At 41.7% G+C, this 17,537-nt stretch overlaps 1 protein-coding gene across 4 annotated transcripts in view; it reads right to left on the reverse strand.

Moving 5' to 3' along the window:
- Positions 1–17,537, reverse strand: part of b4galnt4a (beta-1,4-N-acetyl-galactosaminyl transferase 4a) — a 157,612-nt gene that overhangs the window by 61,791 nt on the left and 78,284 nt on the right. For all 4 annotated transcript variants that reach the window (XM_039807650.1, XM_039807653.1, XM_039807651.1 and 1 more), the window contains one exon: positions 6,317–6,415. In XM_039807650.1, coding sequence (XP_039663584.1) covers positions 6,317–6,415 — 99 coding nt within the window. The remainder of the gene's footprint in view (positions 1–6,316; positions 6,416–17,537) is intronic.

Raw genomic sequence — 17,537 nt, forward strand, 5'->3', positions numbered from 1 at the left:
CAATTTATGCCATCTCTCAAATATGAGGAGTGAGGCAAGAAAAGAAAGACAGAATCAGGGAAATGACAGGTGCACAGGAAAGAGGCTGAGCAAGAAAACAACTGATTGATAAAGACGTACAGCACCACTGCTCAGCTTAAAAGGCCGCTCTGCATGGTAATGTTACTGGCTTGCCTATTTTCTTCAGACCACACATTTCCTTCACATAACCACATCTCTGCGAGCTTGTCTGAGCATATCTCCGTCTCTGCTGCGCTCTAATATCTAGTCTCTCTGACCCATCTGGTCGCACTACCAACTGGAGCACAAATCAGACTCTCTTTTCTCTCTCTCTCTCTCTCTCTCTCTTCCCCCCCTCTCCGGGAGGCTGTCTCCCTTTCCTAAAATTTGGTGCAGCCTTCTGCGTTCCTGCTGGCAGCAGGGCACTGACAAATGGCCGCTCGGCACATTCACTGACGAGCAATCGCACCAACTGACACTGTAAATCCCTTTTGGAAAAGAAAAGTGAGACATGATGTTCCTGGCAAAGGCACACTGTGGTATATACAATACCACTCAGCTCGCTCCCCCAGGGCATGTAGGAGAGGGCATTAAAGCTCACTCTTGGTACATCATAACACATACTGTACTGTGGTTTTACTGAGCTGCTATGCTGTAATGTAAGTGTTGAACAAATGATCAAATGATACATGTTACATGCAAGTCCCTATATATATATATATATATATATATATATATGACAGGAATTTTATTGCATGATTCTATGAAATCTTTTCAACTGAATTTATGCAGGGCCCATTAGTAATTTAGGAATGGGGAGAGAAGAGAATGTGGGATAAGTAGGTACGTACGGGGAAGAAAAGGGGGTTTTCAAAGGTACAGAGGTTTGAAAAGAAGGGATTATATGGAGAGAGATAATGAGAACTCATTTCACACAGAGGAGAGCAGCATAAAATAGAAGACAAGGTTCATATGATCTAGATTCCAGCCTCATCAACTACTCTAATGAGGGTTTGTATAATCTGCCATCTGTCCTACAATTACATGTATTCTGTCATTCCAGGGATAAAACATGAGAGGGGGATGGATGTGGCTGCAGTGGAAACGTCCAATTGAGGAATGCAAGACAGAAAACGGAGGATGAGCAGAATTCTTTTCATACTGTAATGACAGGCCGGTAAAAGAAATCACATGTATGCCTTCTGCTTGTCTATTTGACTGTTTAGCATTTGTGGACAGACGGAGAGAAGAAAGAGCAGTGAGAAGAGACAAATATCACGCTTCTTCGCCCTCCCCCACCGTCCCCCAGTCTAGTCACTCTCACATGTTATTGTTGTATGATGAGACATGAGAAAGACCTAATTCCTCCTCCAGTCTTGCAGTCACTGCTTGTGTTTCTGCTTGAGAAGCCAGCTGTGATGACTGCTTCCTACCTGAGTCATGTGTCTGTGTTGTGTTCCACACTTCCCTCTTGAGTGCTAAGTAATATGCTGTCCAAATCTGCAATACCAGCCTTGATTTTCACACTACATGAGCCAGAAAAAAGGAGACCGTCATCCTTTCTATGTGCAATGCCACTGTATTTGCACCTTTGGAATATCTGATTAACATCACTGCACATATGCATACTACATCTGGGAGGGTGTGCTCTCTGTGGCTTTAATGTGGGACAGTACACAAGTCACTAATCCCTCTTACTATTCCTTTCTTTCTGCTCCTGACTAAATCAAATTGTTCATAAATTCTCTCTGGATCCATGTCGGATTTTCTGCAAATGACTGTTTATCCCTTCATGACTGGCTGCTGCTTGACTATTAACAAGTGGGCCAGCTCTCTTTCTCTCTATCTCTCTATCTCGCTCTGATCTCTATCCAGTGTCAGCGTCCTCAACATGCCGGTGTCCTTGACGGACAGAGGATGTCTACGCTAATCCACAGTCACCTCTGGATGAGTTCACCGGCAGCACTTCATAAAAAAAAAAAAAAAAATTATATATATATATATATATATATATATATATATATATATATATATTACATTTCCTCTCTGTTTCTATCTATATCTCTCTAAGGGTGCACAAATTAGAAGAAATAAAGTAAGCAGTCCTTTCATTCATTTTGAGTTGTTGCGCGTGTGGCTCGTATGAATGCTGCCGGATGCCCGTGTGACCTCCAGTCACCTGGAGTCCACCTGCCAGTCTGTGACAGCTGGCATATGGCACCATTCTACCTCCACCAGACTGAGTCTATGCCTCTGATAGTGGCAGCTCAGTGGCCCCTCAGACCTCTGCCATCTTGGCCGTGCACCAGGAAAACAAGTTAGTGCTGGTAATTAGGACAGATCGCCTAGGAAAGCAAAGCAAGAGCTGCTGCGCTCCATGATTTCTGACGAACTTGGCTTAGGCTCAACGTAGCATAAGTCTGAAATAAGAGAGGGAGGGATTTTTGAGGACATGACTTGATAGATTTATGCTGGATTTGCAGAATATTCACAGAAACGAAATGGCATGTTGCTTTATGAGTAGGCTGGAAATGAGTCAAAGAAAAAGCATGTTGTCTTCTACAAGTGAGCTTTGATGCTAGTCACGCTTAATGTAAAATGTAGTTGGTGTGGATGTTGCAAAATTTATTTCCCTCTGAGGCTGCTTCGCTTTTTAAATCCAAACCATAAATAAGAAATTCAGTTTGGTCAATGAAATCATGTACATGTCTTTTAAGTGCAAAAGCATCCTGTGGTTTTAACGGTTCAAAAAAATTCACATACAAAATGATAACACAGAAAGCTCAGAAAAAAACAGGATGTTAATAATAAACAGTCTTGCTGTGCTCAGACCATGAAATCCATTTACATTTGTGCAATTAGTCCACATGGTCCGGATTCAGATAGCTTGTTTGGCTGCAGTCCGAGCTTGGCTGTTTCACATCAAATATGTGACTTCTCATTTTCTAAGTAGCACAACTTTAAATTATGCCAAAAGTATAGTCAACAACTAGATGCAGGGCCCTCAATATTCAGGCAACAGCTGTTTCTAGGCCAGATTAAAAAACAGATATCATCCTTATCATGTGACAATTTACAAATTTACAAAGTGATAAAAACAAAGTAAAAAAAAAAAAAAAAAAAAAAATAATGCGGATTTATGTTTTAGTATTATTGACGTATTTGATGATTTTGATTTTTATGTGTTGTGGTGCCGGCAAAGGGGGGAGGAGGCCAAGGCGGGGAACTCAGGACTGGCTCACAGGAGAGTCTGCTGAAATAAAACCGAATAACTAGAGTAACCGCCTCACGGTTGTATGCCTCTGCCCACCAGTCAAGTTGCAGTCCAAAATATATGCTAATATATAATTATCCGTGTCTGTCCAGACTCATATACCTGTAATATATGTAGTGATATAGTAGGCATTTACTAAAAGGTATTAAGTGTATCTTTTGGAGGAATAGAAGTTTTTACTATATTGACATGTATGATTCCAGTAAATAATTTCTAGTGAGAAACATGTTGTCTTCACTTGAGAGACTATTTTTACAGAGAAGAACAAAGGACTGATACCTTAATCGTTTCATTTTAGGGTGACCTCTTACCACCAGTCCAGGGACAGTGGCTGTAAAACAGCCTCGAGGCTAATTCTGGCACATTTTACTTTTATATATTATTAGTGTGCATTGTCCCGGATAAATAAACCTCCATCCATCCATCTTTGTCCGCTTATCCGGTGTCGGGTCGCGGGGGGAGCAGCTCCAGCAGGGGACCCCAAACTTCCCTTTCCTGAGCCACATTAACCAGCTCTGACTGGGGGTCAGATAAATAAACCTGAAATAAATAAATAAATAATAGAGAGCCTCCTCACATGGTGCATCGACAATCACCGGAAGCTCAATATCAGCAAAGCCAATGAGCTTGTGGTGGACGACCAGAGGAACAGGATAGAATTCAAAGTTGTTGCCATGACAGTAGACAATGCTTCAAATTCTAAAACGTGGATGCTTCACACACATCTTCTACCCAGCAGCACAGAATATTGATACAGTTTAGGGCTGCGCAATTAATCAAATTCTAATCACAATCCTTAAATTTTGGCTTCCCACGATCAAATTCATGTGATCAAACGATATTTAAAATATGTCATTCAGTTCATAGACTGCTCCGTATTAAAGTTTTTTTTCCCCAAAGCTCCGTAAACCACTGTCTGATCACATGCCTCCATGAGCCAATCAGAGTTGTTCCCTGCATCGCACATCTCAGTTTAGATGTAGACAGGAGGACAGAGAGTAACGTGAGGACAACAGATAGCAGTCGGTCATAAGTCAGTCACGAGGTTTACCGTTTAGCTGTCAGCATTTTAGCCGTGTTTAATCCAGTTCCTACTATAGCTAATGGTAGGCTAACGTTACCTGCTGTGTAACGTGTTATTAGTGTTTACTGTAGCTAACGGTAGGCTAACGTTACCTGCCGTGTAACGTGTTATTAGTGTTTACTGTAGCTAACGGTAGGCTAACGTTACCTGCTGTGTAACGTGTTATTAGTGTTTACTAGAAAATTGCGTTGCCTGTATCTTTTCATGGCAAACTCGCATGTGTGGAAAGCAGTCGCACAACAGCTGGAATGACTCCTGCATAGTATCCTTCAACAGAGGAGGAATGTAGCACAATATGGATTTGAAAGCAGTTATAATTAGCCTACATGTGACAATAGTTTTGTTTGTGGTTAAAATCATAAAATAATCGTGATTATTAATCGTGATCTCAATATTGATCAAAATAATCGTGATTATCATTTTGGCCATAATTGTGCAGCCCTAATACAGTTACCACCCAGTTTCAAGGTGGGCCCCCAGGAGTAATGTCACCAATTAAGTATCCTACCAAATGTAAAATATGGTCACAATCTCCCCTCCTGTACCTGAGTTATGTCGCTGAATAACCGCCAGAAAAGCATTTTTTTGCAGAAAATTATGATGTCACAGTGAAGTTGACCTATGGGATATAAAATGTCATCACTTCGTACTTTTTTCCTATTAGACATTTGTGTGGAATTTTGTCATAATTAGCTAGGAATTCTTGATGTTTTTTCGTGAGGTAACAGTGACCTGGTCCTTTGACCTCCAAAATCTAATCAGTTCATTCTTGAGTCCAAGTGGATTTTTGTGCCAAATTTGAAGAAATTTCCTGAGATATCACGTTTACAAGAATGGGACAGACAACCCGAAAACATAATGCTTCCAGCCATGGCTGTGGCTGACGGGGAGGCATAGAAACACAGATAAAACACACAATACAGTACTGTTAACATTATCAGGCACATACTGTGTTCAGCACCCTGTAATGCTGCCTTCTGCAGAAGATTACATGCTTAATGCTTTGCAGAGTACAAGGCACTGAACGATAGAGAATCCTGTAAAAAAAAGTACAGTATCACTGCAGTCAATGAGATCTACTTAAAAATAACTTATGCATCAGTAATTTCCTATTATCCATCTCATTCTGTGTGTATGAACTGTTATATTCTCTATAGTTTGCCCTGTGCTGTTCAGCAGAGATAGTTAAACTCTACTCCAGGTAGAAAACGACTAATAAATCATATTTTGCAGATTAGCCTTACAGACACACACACACACACACACACACACACACACACACACACACACACACACACACACACACACACACACACACACACACACACACACACCTTTAATTAAACTCTGCTGAACAGGTTACATATATAGAGGCACTTTCCTTATCACAAATTGGCTGCTTAATTGCCCTGTCTGCTGCTCCCTTTGTTACAGCGAGTGTGTAAACTATATCAGTAAGTGAGCTGAAAAATTAGGACAAATCAAATCAACTTGTGATCTTCAGGACATAGGTGCCTTTAAATATAACCCGCTAATGGTTTCGGATGAAATATTATCATCCTCATACAATAATTAATCTTTATAACCGCAAGGTACATTTTGTTCTTCCGATAATAGCACCAGAGAATTAATGTATCTCTATTTGACCTCAAATATCAACTGCCCTTAAAAGGACAAGTGAAAGAAAAAGGGAGTAAGACATCTGCTGCTAAATTATGTTTCACAAAAAGCACCTAATTATCAAGCCAGTGATGAAGCGCCATTAGTGAAACCATTTTCAGGTTTAGCTGATAAGTCACACAAATTACAAAGCAACTGATTGGCCTCAACATAATAATCCTTATCCGTCTGAAAGATGGAAGAAAGGGGTTAAAAAGCTGATGATTGAGGGCTAAGGGCAGGCCTCAGAAAAAAAGAAACAAATAAGAAAAGAAAGGAAAGGAAATAATTTGGGTTACCTCCACTTTCCATGGCAATTTCTTGTGGCCTTGGCTGAGGAACTTCCTGATGCGGGTATGGTCTCTGCCATTAGTGCCTCCTGTGATTTGTTCATCATCCTTGAAAAAATACAGCAGAAAAAAGACACTTATTCCTCCACCCGTCACCCAAAAAAAGAGACATTAATGAAAGGAGAAGACTGGTGAATGGTGTTTTTTTAAATCTCAGGGGCAAAAAACTACAGTCAACCATGCATTAAGGCATCCATCATTAGGAACACCAGTCTTCTCTATAAGCCAGATAAATGATATGAGACAAAGTAGCAGCAGTAGTGAAAACCACAGCCCTTCCTAATTCATGGAAGCATTAAGCGGCACATACTGTACATTACACACCACTAATAATAACAACGCACACAGACACAAACACAGCCAGAGACACACACACACACACACACACACACACACACACACACACACACACACACACACACACACACACACACACACACACACACACACACACACACACACACACTGAAACTCAGGGTTATTTCCTTTGAAGGCTACTATTTAGACCCTGTGGAATCTCCTCTTAACCATTCACTCCTAATCCAGCGTTTGACTCGCCAATGCCCTAATCTCTAACATACTCTATCCATCCACCCTGCCAGCCAAGATCTCCTCTCCAGGAAACCTGAACTCTCCCGCTGATCTGGGATTTAGCCCGGTGCTCCGGCCAGAGCACTGCATGGCTCTTTCTCTGCGGCCTGCTAAGAGACATGTTAATGTCAATGCAGTGGTGCGACAGGCAGGACAGAGCAGAGAGAAGCGGGAATTCACGGCCAGCTAGGAGGAGATAAAAGGCTCCCAGAGAAGGAACCGAGACGCAGAGCTGTTAAAATGAGTGACAAAGCATCCTCAATTTGGCAGGGACGTCAAAGAGGAGACATAACTCCACTGAGATGAGCTGGAGAGGTTTTCAGCACCCCTGAAATGAGGGGCTTTTGTAGGGAAGGCAACAGTCTTTGCAAAAGAATCAGGGGAGGAAAAAGACAATTTTAAGTGGAGGAGGCAAAGAGACCGAGCTGTCGGATGGCAAGCCTTTGATTACTTTTTTTTAACTTCCAAGGGAGAGAGATGAAGGAGGGCAGGAAAGGTAATGATGAAGAAATGTGACAACAGGCTCCCGTCCTGTCTCTCACAAACCTCTCCAGCACTAGTTTTGTCTGTAACACACACACACACACACACACACACACACACACACACACACACACACACACACACACACTCTCTCTGAAGCACAGGTAGATGTGCTCACTTGAAGGACACAACGTTCATATTGCATCAGCTGGTGTTGCGCATGAAACAAAGACAGCAGAAGAATGAAAGTACGAGACAGGACTCAGTGGTCAGTAAAATACAAAGCATAGACAAAATGTGAATTGTTTGAAAATGCAGCACCTGCAACAAAGTGATATTTTTTGGCACTTACAGTAGAGTATGTTCAAAAGCTTATGTAATGCTTGTTTTGGCTTTTGTATACCTTCTATAGACAAATTTCCATTAATCACGATGCACATAGAAATAAAGATATAATTATTGGCTCTTGATATCTACTATAACGCATCACAACTTTAAATATAACGAACGTTCACATGTTGACATTTTTACCTGGGATACTGAATGCTAGTAAAGCTTGTACACATTTATCTAAAATAGAGTTCAACACCTTTCTAAGAATAAGAATCAACTTTGAACCTTATCTTTAAGTTCCGCAGCTATTTCTATTTTTGCATTCAAATCATTACAGCTCGTGGCCGGTTAGCTCGGTTGGTAGAGCGGGCGCACATAAGCAGAGGTTTATTCCTCGACGCAGAAGGTCCAGGGTTCGAGTCTGACCTGTGACGGTTTTCCTGCATGTCTTCCCCCCTCTCTCTCCCCTTTCATATCTCAGCTTTCCTATCCAATAAAGACAGAATTGCCCCCCAAAAAAATCATTACAGCTCTGTTTCCTCATTAACGTTTGAGGCGTTGATTTTCTTGTCATAAACACTGCAAAGCTCTGTGATGCCATCCCTTCTCATAGAAGATTTGGACTGTGAATTGTCTCTGTGACATTAGGCTTGTTGTTGTGAGATGAACCAGATCTGCGCAGAATCGATCACCGGCGATCACCGCCCAACGCACGCCGGTTAGACTTGCTCTGACGTCACGCACACGTGGACAACGATGACCTCACGAGATCAAGGCGGCCGCAGGTTTTAGAGCCAGGCGCTGCAGTTGCTCTCCACTGACTGCAAGACCCAGGGCATGATGGGGAAACGCCTGGCTCTTAGCTGATCCAAAAGCTGACTGGTTCAGAATCGACTCAACATGATGACGTTTTATATAAACCTTTTTATTGTTTTTGAATTGGAGGGATTTTAATTTCTATCTGTCTGATTTAAAGGCTTATTGTGTACAGAACACATGTGGCTGATAGTGATGTTTAGAAGTTTAGAAGACTACAGTCTGTTGTCTATTCACATCAGCAACAGATTGCAGTTAGAGCATTTTAACAGCTACTCTGTCTTAATAGTAACAACTGGAGACTGTGTACAAGCTGGTATATGGGTCTCATAACATTTATTAAATCGGAATCGGACCTAACAGGATGGGAGTGTTTCTGTGACTTCCTGTTCAGCCTGAAGGCTGCTAGAAAAGGGCTGTAAACTGCCCGACTTCACCACGGCTTTTTGCCACTACCCCCGGCTGCTGTTGCATGCTCTCCCACTTTACAGGCAAGGCGCAGTTCATCTCGAACGAGCCTATTGTTTGCTCACTGCTAGACACAAACCAAGCGCCAGGAGCAGGCAGTTGCCTTGCCAGCCAATCAGCTTTAACTATTGGAACAGGTGCAGTGACTGTTTGAATGATGATGAAGGATTATCCGTGTAGGCAAAAGGACTTCTGCGGATCTGCAGTTACTGATTGTAATTAAAAGAGACAGTGTTTAGGAATAATATGTTGTCAACCCCAAAAGAGCAAACTCTAAATTGATTGCTGCCGACTGTAATTCACACAGACACCACTTTCTCAAAGCGCTGTCTCAGCTCGATCCAACTCAAAGTACGCTTATCGATGCAACAATAAAAGGTACAGTTAAACTGTTTGACCTGAGGTTGCACTACATCTATCAGCTGTACCTCCTTTTCCTCTAGTGTATAACGACTTTACACTTTGGCACGATGTTGTCATCACTTATAGCGCACTACAAATACTTGTACACATTTTGCTTGACTCATTACTTCAGAGTTACAGTTGCTAATTTATAAGCAGATCTTCATTTTCCTGGAACTGGGCCCAGAACTGTGTTTCACTGATAATTAACGTTGATGCTAAGGGGCCTGTCAGATGGCCTTATGTATTAAACATTGCATCAAGGCAAAACAGGGAATATCAATCACACTGAAGAGACTGCCTATTTATCAAGTGTTTACATTGCTGTTTACCTTGTTGACTTTCAGTCAAATAAAAAGACAAATGGTATTTTTTACAATGTGTGCATTTGTCTGCTATAGGAGCAATGCATCAGAGACAGAAACACTGAGGGAGAGCAGCATTTAATCACACCTGAACATGAAGTTGTTTCACGTACTGTATGAACATGCATGGCAGAGTTGTGAACCTCAAAAGGATTGATTGATAGAATAGCTGTCCGATCAGTGAGCGTCTGTCCCGGATATCAATCCATCCCACTAGTCACGAAAGCTCACTGTAGTGGGTGCTAGCCTCCCAGTTGATTCCTTCGAGACTCCCCACGTTCATACAGCACAATTCAAATGGATGACCTTGCTGATCCTAGCGCAGGGAAACAGCTGGAGCCAGTGTCCTAGAATACCAATGAGCTTAATTAATCTCCCTTATTAAACACAAACAAGCAGCAGTCTGCAGGGAGGGGAGACGGAGCAGAGCAGAGATCTGGGGCTCCTTTCACAAATCTCTTCACCCACCCACCACGATAACCCATGCGAATGCGCTCGGCTCAGGCGGCTCCCAAAAGTCCACAAATCATAGTTTCATTTCCAGCGACGTGCAGCATGAACATTAATAACCAGTGTGGAATAATAACATTTGTCACAATTTTTCATTCATGTTACCGCCACAGAGATGTGCATTATGTTAATTAGTCACCCTATAATAATAATAATAATAATAATACAGACGCTTCCAATTTTTCATGCTATAGTCTCGCTGAATCAACAGTGGCTCCTGGTCACTGGATACTCATTTTTCATATTAATATGTGTAGCTGGAAGCAAAGATACCTGGGTGACATTTACTACAGCAATGACTAATGGCCATGATTCATCACCAAAAACAAAAGTATGTGATGGTGATGTTTCTGAATCTATATATACAGAAAGCATATTCAGATATTGTGCTATAATGTTGGATAAGAATATGACATAATATCACCATGGACCAGAAATGTACAATCTATGTGACAACATGGCTGTGTGATGCGTACGCGGAGAAATTCCCACAGAGAGAAATAAAAAAGAAAAAAGGTAAAATGAAGGGAAGAGACAGAGATAGAAATAGAGAACAAAGACATAAAAAGTGGCTGACTGGAGAATGAGCAATAGAACACAAGACAGATGAACAGAGACAAAAACAGAAGGGAGAAAAAGGTGACCAATGGAGCAAAAAGAGGAAAAAAAAAAGCACAACTGGGAGAAGATCTTTGATCGGTAGTGCACAATGCGTTGTGCCAGTCTGGTTCTCAGAAATCCCTCTGGCACACTGAATGTCTGACGCATCTGTGGACTGCCAGAATCTCTTTCTCACCTTTCTTTACTGAACAGACCAAACACACCAGTGTCTGCTTGGTTTTTAGAGCAGTACCACAAAGCTCTGCGAAGTATTACACACTCACCAGCACTACGGCTCAGTATGTGATGGGACTACAGCAAAAAAAAAAAGAAAAGAAAAAAATATGAATTTTCAGTTCACAATTCTCAGGATACACTGGATACCATGCAGTTTCTCTATACAGTAGGAAAAAGAATAATAGCAACTTGTTTTGTCACATCCTGCTCCATCATGTCCTTCTTTGAAATTGTGGTTTATTGGAATGAATAATGCTTATCCATTGCTAGGTTCATCCAAACAAAGCTAAAACTGGGACAAAGGCGAGTTTCGTGGTCACATTGAGGCTTTCAATTGCCACTCACAAACACTCCATGTTATAAAAAAGCCTGCAATAGTAACACATCATAGTACACATTCCTTACCTTACAGAAGGTTAACTACACACTTGCCCTCATTTGAAATGCTAAAGAAATGTCAAATTCAAATTAAAAAAAGGAAATGTAAGTGAGTTTCAAATCAATGCTTGGAATTTACAGTATGGTTAAGATTAACTAAACTTGATTGAGGAGTCCTCTAAGCATTGCAGCATTTAACTAAAATGGAAGACCTTTTTCTGTCTGTCTGTTTGCATGTCTGTCCTTCCATCTTCTCGACAGCCGTTCATCCGATCGACTTCACACTTGGCAGGTGTATTACTGAGGACCCAAGGAAGCGCAGTATGTACAGGACATATGTATTAGTAGTGTGTTATGTACACACTGTGTTGTGTATTAAAAGGAGACCCCTAATAACGGTTACATCGCCGAACAGCATGCTGGGTAAATCTTGCTCTCCTTTGCTCACTACAGTAAACCAGTAAACTCAAGAACAGATGAAGAACAAGAGACCGGAGATGTTATGTTGGAGCAACTTCAAACATTTCAAGCATCAGCTATGTAACTTTCAGAATAAACGCTTTTGTTTCCAGAAATAGCCTGGTCCAAAAAGAGCTAGCTGTTAGCAAATACTCTAGCACTGCTAGGGGATGCAACTAAGTCATGGCAGGTGTATTGCTCAGGACCCCGAGGAAGTGGAGTGTCGAGTGTGAAGTTGTTTGGATGAGCGGTACCGAAGGCCAAGCAATCGGCCCGTTACGAACAGGCATCTTTTGAACGGGCACTGCACTGGTTGTAAAGAATAGATGAAGACCAACATGCAAAGAATGTGTTGCAGCGTTTAGAAAACAGTGCTGGGAACAATGACGAAACCTGTGATTTTCAATGCTCTGCAAGATGACTGAGGGATGGGAGTCGGACAAAGACAGAAATGATGTGGCTCACTTTTATTTCTCTAGTTCACCGTAGAGAACCAATTATGCCACCTCAAGACAGGGAGGTAGAAATTAACTCTATTACCCCTCACAAGACTCTTGCTGGGCTTCAAGAGCATGTTTATGTACGGGCTTGGACTCTATAATGGGAAAAGGAGCACTAGGGGGATTATTATAGGGCTGCTCCCTCTTAGTCGATTAGTCGACTAATCGGTGGTTTTGGTCTTAGTCAACTTAGATTTCTTTAGTCGATTAGTCATGTTTTATGCTTTTTTTCATGCTGAATGACTTATTTCCAAGAAACGTACGAGCACATCTCTGGTAAACACAAGAATTAAAGTGGTGCTTTTGCATGACTCTTTGTGGAGAAACTCAGATTTACTGATCTGTCAATTAAATCAACTAATCGATTAGTCGATACATTTGAATGAGTGTTAGTTGACTAAGAATTTCTTCAATCGAGCACAGCCCTAGATTAGTGGGATCTACTATATGTGCACCTGGACCTTCACCATCTACGAACACACCCACCATGCCAACACAAACCTGTATGAAATAGTCTATAAGCTAGTGACTGTGTTTGTAATGGTATACATGGTAAACATCAATTTAATCACTATGGCATCACTCTGTGTTTTAAAGCATATGTTCTTTTCAGAAGCTGAAGGGAGAGGAGGAGAGACGTGGAGAATGAGTCAGTGATTGGCCTTTGATCCACACATCTCTTTTGAGTAGTTAAGTTGTTGTTAATGAAAACAAAAGATCAGTACAGACTGTACTGTACAGTGCTTGTACAATGGTGTTTCCTAAGGTATTTAAAACACAGTCAGAAACATGGTTGTGTTAAAGGTCCCATGACATGCTGCTTTTTGGATGCTTTTCTATAGGCCTTAGTGGTCCCCTAATACTGTATCTTAAGTCTCTTTCATGAAATTCAGCCTTGGCGCAGAATTACAGCCACTAGAGCCAGTCCCACAATGAGCTTTCCTTAGGATGTGCCATTTCTGTGTCTGTAGCTATTAAGGAGGAGAGAGGGGGGGGCAAGGTGGAGGGTGGGGGTGTGGCCTTGACCAACTGCCACTTTGCTCGTTTGAAAGCCATGATGTCTCTCTCTCTCATGGGTGGGCCAAATTCTCTGGGCGGGCAAAGCAGAGAAAGGGGAGGTAACCTTGCTCCTTATGACCTCATAAGGAGAAGATTCCAGATCGGCCCATCTGAGCTTTCATTTTCTCAAAGGCAGAGCAGGATACCCAGGGCTCGGTTTACACCTATCACCATTTCTAGCCACTGGGGGACCATAGGCAGGCTGGGGGAACTCATATTAATGTTAAAAAACCTCATAAAGTGAAATTTTCATGCCATGGGACCTTTAACTTGAAATACCCTCTATTGTTTTGGAAGGCAGTGAAAGCTAGCTGATGGAAGCTGGCCACTTTGATATACGTCTAGTATTGGCACATCAGCAAACACTGCTGGAAACTGAAATTTTATTTTTGCCTGCAGACTGCCATATGTTGATGTGGCTGCTCCGGGTGTTGGCTAATGAATAGGATTGTCCTGGGCACCATCTCAGTGATCCTGGATCAGCACTTGTGAGCGCTGAGAAGTTGAATAAATCTGCATCCTGATCTCACAATCAGCCGTTCTAGTCTATTTCACTAAGAATGCAGCTTTGGGAGCCCCAATACCTTACCAAAATACATCCAAATCTCTTTTCCTTCTAACAAAGTGGCTGCCACTGCTGAATAGAAATCAGCCCAAGCACATTCAGTTAAACTATTGCAGAACAAATCCCAGCCAACAGAAAGAAGGAGTTCAACTATTTTTGTATCCCTGTTTGCATTATTCATGTAAGAAATTGCATGCCGGTCAATGGACCAACAGTAGAAAGGCTGAGTAAAGAAGAGAGGGAGAAAAATGGAACATAAATAAGGGACGGTTGCAGTCGATAATAGGAGTGATAGAGTCAGTGGCTCCAATTCATTGGTTGAAAGATTAATGGTGCAGAGATGAGTACGGCAGGGAGACAATAAGAAACAAAGGAGAAGAATGAGGGAACAGAGGGAGGGAGGTGGGACGAGATGGATGAATGGTGAGAAGAAAAACTGCAGACAGTTGAAGGCGAAACAGGAGAAGATGAGCAATTATTATCCTGCATTGGTACTTATAGAGTGCTGACTTTAATTTGATGATGATGAGTATGTTAATGCGTGCATAATTGTGTTCTGGAGTATAGAAACATAAAGCATAATTATGTTCTGGAGCATAGAAACATAGAGCCTGCTTGGATATTGTGTGTGCACCCATGCGTTCCTACCAGCATGCAGCACATATTGAGGTGTACTGGATGTACGTCACAGAATGTATAATTTATTGATTTAGGTCTGGGACAAGGTGGTAGGGCTTGTGTCATGCTTGAGTCCACATCAGTACAGCAGACATGTCAAGACAATGGCTGTGAGGAGCACTGCAATATCTCGGGATCAATGTCTGTCTAAAGAACTTTGTCTGTGTTGTCATGTTTGTCCCCTCGTGATTCAGGTGCTCTAATATATAATCTATATTTATTGTCTCAGGCCCTCATGTTAAAAATAAAAGTTATATCTATTGTCAAAGTACATTTTACAAAATGAGCAAATTAAATTCTAGGTTTTATAAGTAAATAACTAAACTACTCAAGAGCAGCAATAGATTAACTAGAAAAGTGCACTCAGTAGAGTACATATCTCAGCCAGGTTTGTCCCTATCTCCTTTCCCAAACAAAAAGAGTTGAATCTCACTCAACTGTCCCTCCCGACTCCGTTAAAAGGCCAAAATATGGGCGCCCGGGTAGCTATTTGGTAGAGCGGGCGCCCATATATAGAGGTTTACTCCTCGACGCAGCGGTCCGGGTTCGACTCTGACCTGCGGCCCTTTGCTGCATGTCATTCCCCCTCTCTCTCCCCTTTCATTTACTCAGCTGTCCTGTCAATAAAGGCCTAAAAATTCCCAAAAAATAATCTTAAAAACAAAAACAAAAAAGGCCAAAATACACTGTGGCCAAACGTGTCAAAACATTTGCCCCTAATTTCTTTGTCTACACCGTCAGCGGCTAGGAACTAACGCCACTGTCCTATATCCAGTCTTATTTTACCCCACCCACTGCCTGCTTGTACATATTGGCTCCCGATGGCAGCAAAGCTAACAGGGAATTATTCATCTTGTGTCATGCCTAACTTTAGTGGATCATAACATATCACGTAAGGAATTAATCGGCAGATGGTTTGGTTTAAAATTATACCAAACCTTTCTAAGGATGTCAGTATTTGAGCCACGACAAAGGCCAAAATGTGGCAGACGGACTAGGTAAGGCTTGTTTTCAGCCTAGCCGATTGCTGGAAATGTCTTTTGCTGTGTGATTTGTTGTTATCGACCACCAGCCGTTTAAGAGAGGTGAGGTTTAGGAGTCAATGATGGTATAAAAAAAGAGCAGTCAATAAAAAAAAATCTTTTTTTTTTTTTTTTAAATGTGAATCACTGCAACCACGAGAGGTCCTGGAGCATACAGTCATAAATGTGCACAAAAATGTTTTGGGCTGATAGGTCCAGTAGTATGCAAGATTAGCTGCAGACAGAAACGCACAGACACACACACACACACACACACACACACACACACACACACACACAGGCGGAGATAATAAACATGTTTTTCGCCAACAGCCTACGCAATATAACTTCTTGGTGTAAAAATAATTTCTGGTCTAGTCCTTTAAATGAAAAGTAAACCTGCATTTCTTTACTGTCTGATTAACAAATTGCATTACTCTTGCCTTCTTTATCACAGTAAGACTTGGAGGTAAAAGATGAATAAAGAAGAGAGGTCTGTCATCCATATTAGGTCTAAGTTTTCTGTCCAAGCTGATTATCACTGATAGGGTGTGACAGGGGGCAGCTGGCAAACAGAACAGATAAACAGTCTACTGCCAATCATCCCCGACCTGCTTGGTGCTGAATCTGACCTAATCAACAGTGAGCCTGCTGCGGAGAAACCCAGGCAGTCTCAGACAATGATGGACACACAAACCGACAAACAGGCTGGCTATGCTCTCAGGAAACCCGTGATGGTGCATTTACTTCCCATCTGTGTTTCTCAGCCCTAAGCAGAGAAAACAGATGTGGATGGATAAATAAATGTTATTTTTCCCTAACTGCCATAAACATACAATCCTATCAGTACTGGCCACAGTGTGCTCTGAGTACAGCCACACATTAAAAAGCACCTGGCTGCTTCCTTTGGCAAAGCGAAAAAAAAACCTTTTCAGAAAAGACTATATGTACATAATGACGTCAAGTCGCTGTTTTATCAGGCAAATACTGAACAAAAGGTTTCTTGGGAGGCCGGGGGTTTCCAACAACAATAACAAGGATGGAAAGAAGCAACAAAGTCCCTATACAAAGATAGGTTTCGTTAGTGAGTAAATAAGGAGCTAGTATATTGTGCCTGCAGTCAAAATTAAAATACATGTTAAACATAAGGAGGCCGTGTAGGATCAAATCTGGCGAATTTTGGAAACATCTGGTGAGTGTTTGCTTATTTTGCACTACCACGTACTCGGATTTTAAACGCACTAATTAGCTTCATCACCAGCAGGATCAGTGCCACCTGCAGGCAATGGGTTTCAACACACGTCTTGTCTACAGTTGCTGTTATTGCACAGGGAACAAAGGAGTTTGTACACCTGTTGCTCTTGAACCGGGGTACTCTAAATCTACGGCCTGAGGGGGAGTATTTCAAAGTGAAAGTGAAGGGGGTGCTTTGTGCAGTGTTATACAGGCCGGGCCTCGTGAAGTACTTGCTGGTCAAATATAAGGGGGACTGTGGGATACCTATTACCTTACCACAATACCTTCACAATATGGCTTAGGTGGTCTTTGACCCTGATGTTCGGGTTACCATACCAAGCAATCATGGCAAAAGTAATAAAGACATAATTTTTTTTAATCTGCATTAAAAGTATTTAACTTCTTAAGAAAGTACAACCGCTGTTGTCCCTTCTTACAGACCGCATCACAACTTTTTTATCAATGACT

The sequence above is a fragment of the Perca fluviatilis genome, chromosome 8 (assembly GCF_010015445.1).
Source record: "Perca fluviatilis chromosome 8, GENO_Pfluv_1.0, whole genome shotgun sequence".
Lineage (NCBI taxonomy): Eukaryota > Metazoa > Chordata > Actinopteri > Perciformes > Percidae > Perca > Perca fluviatilis.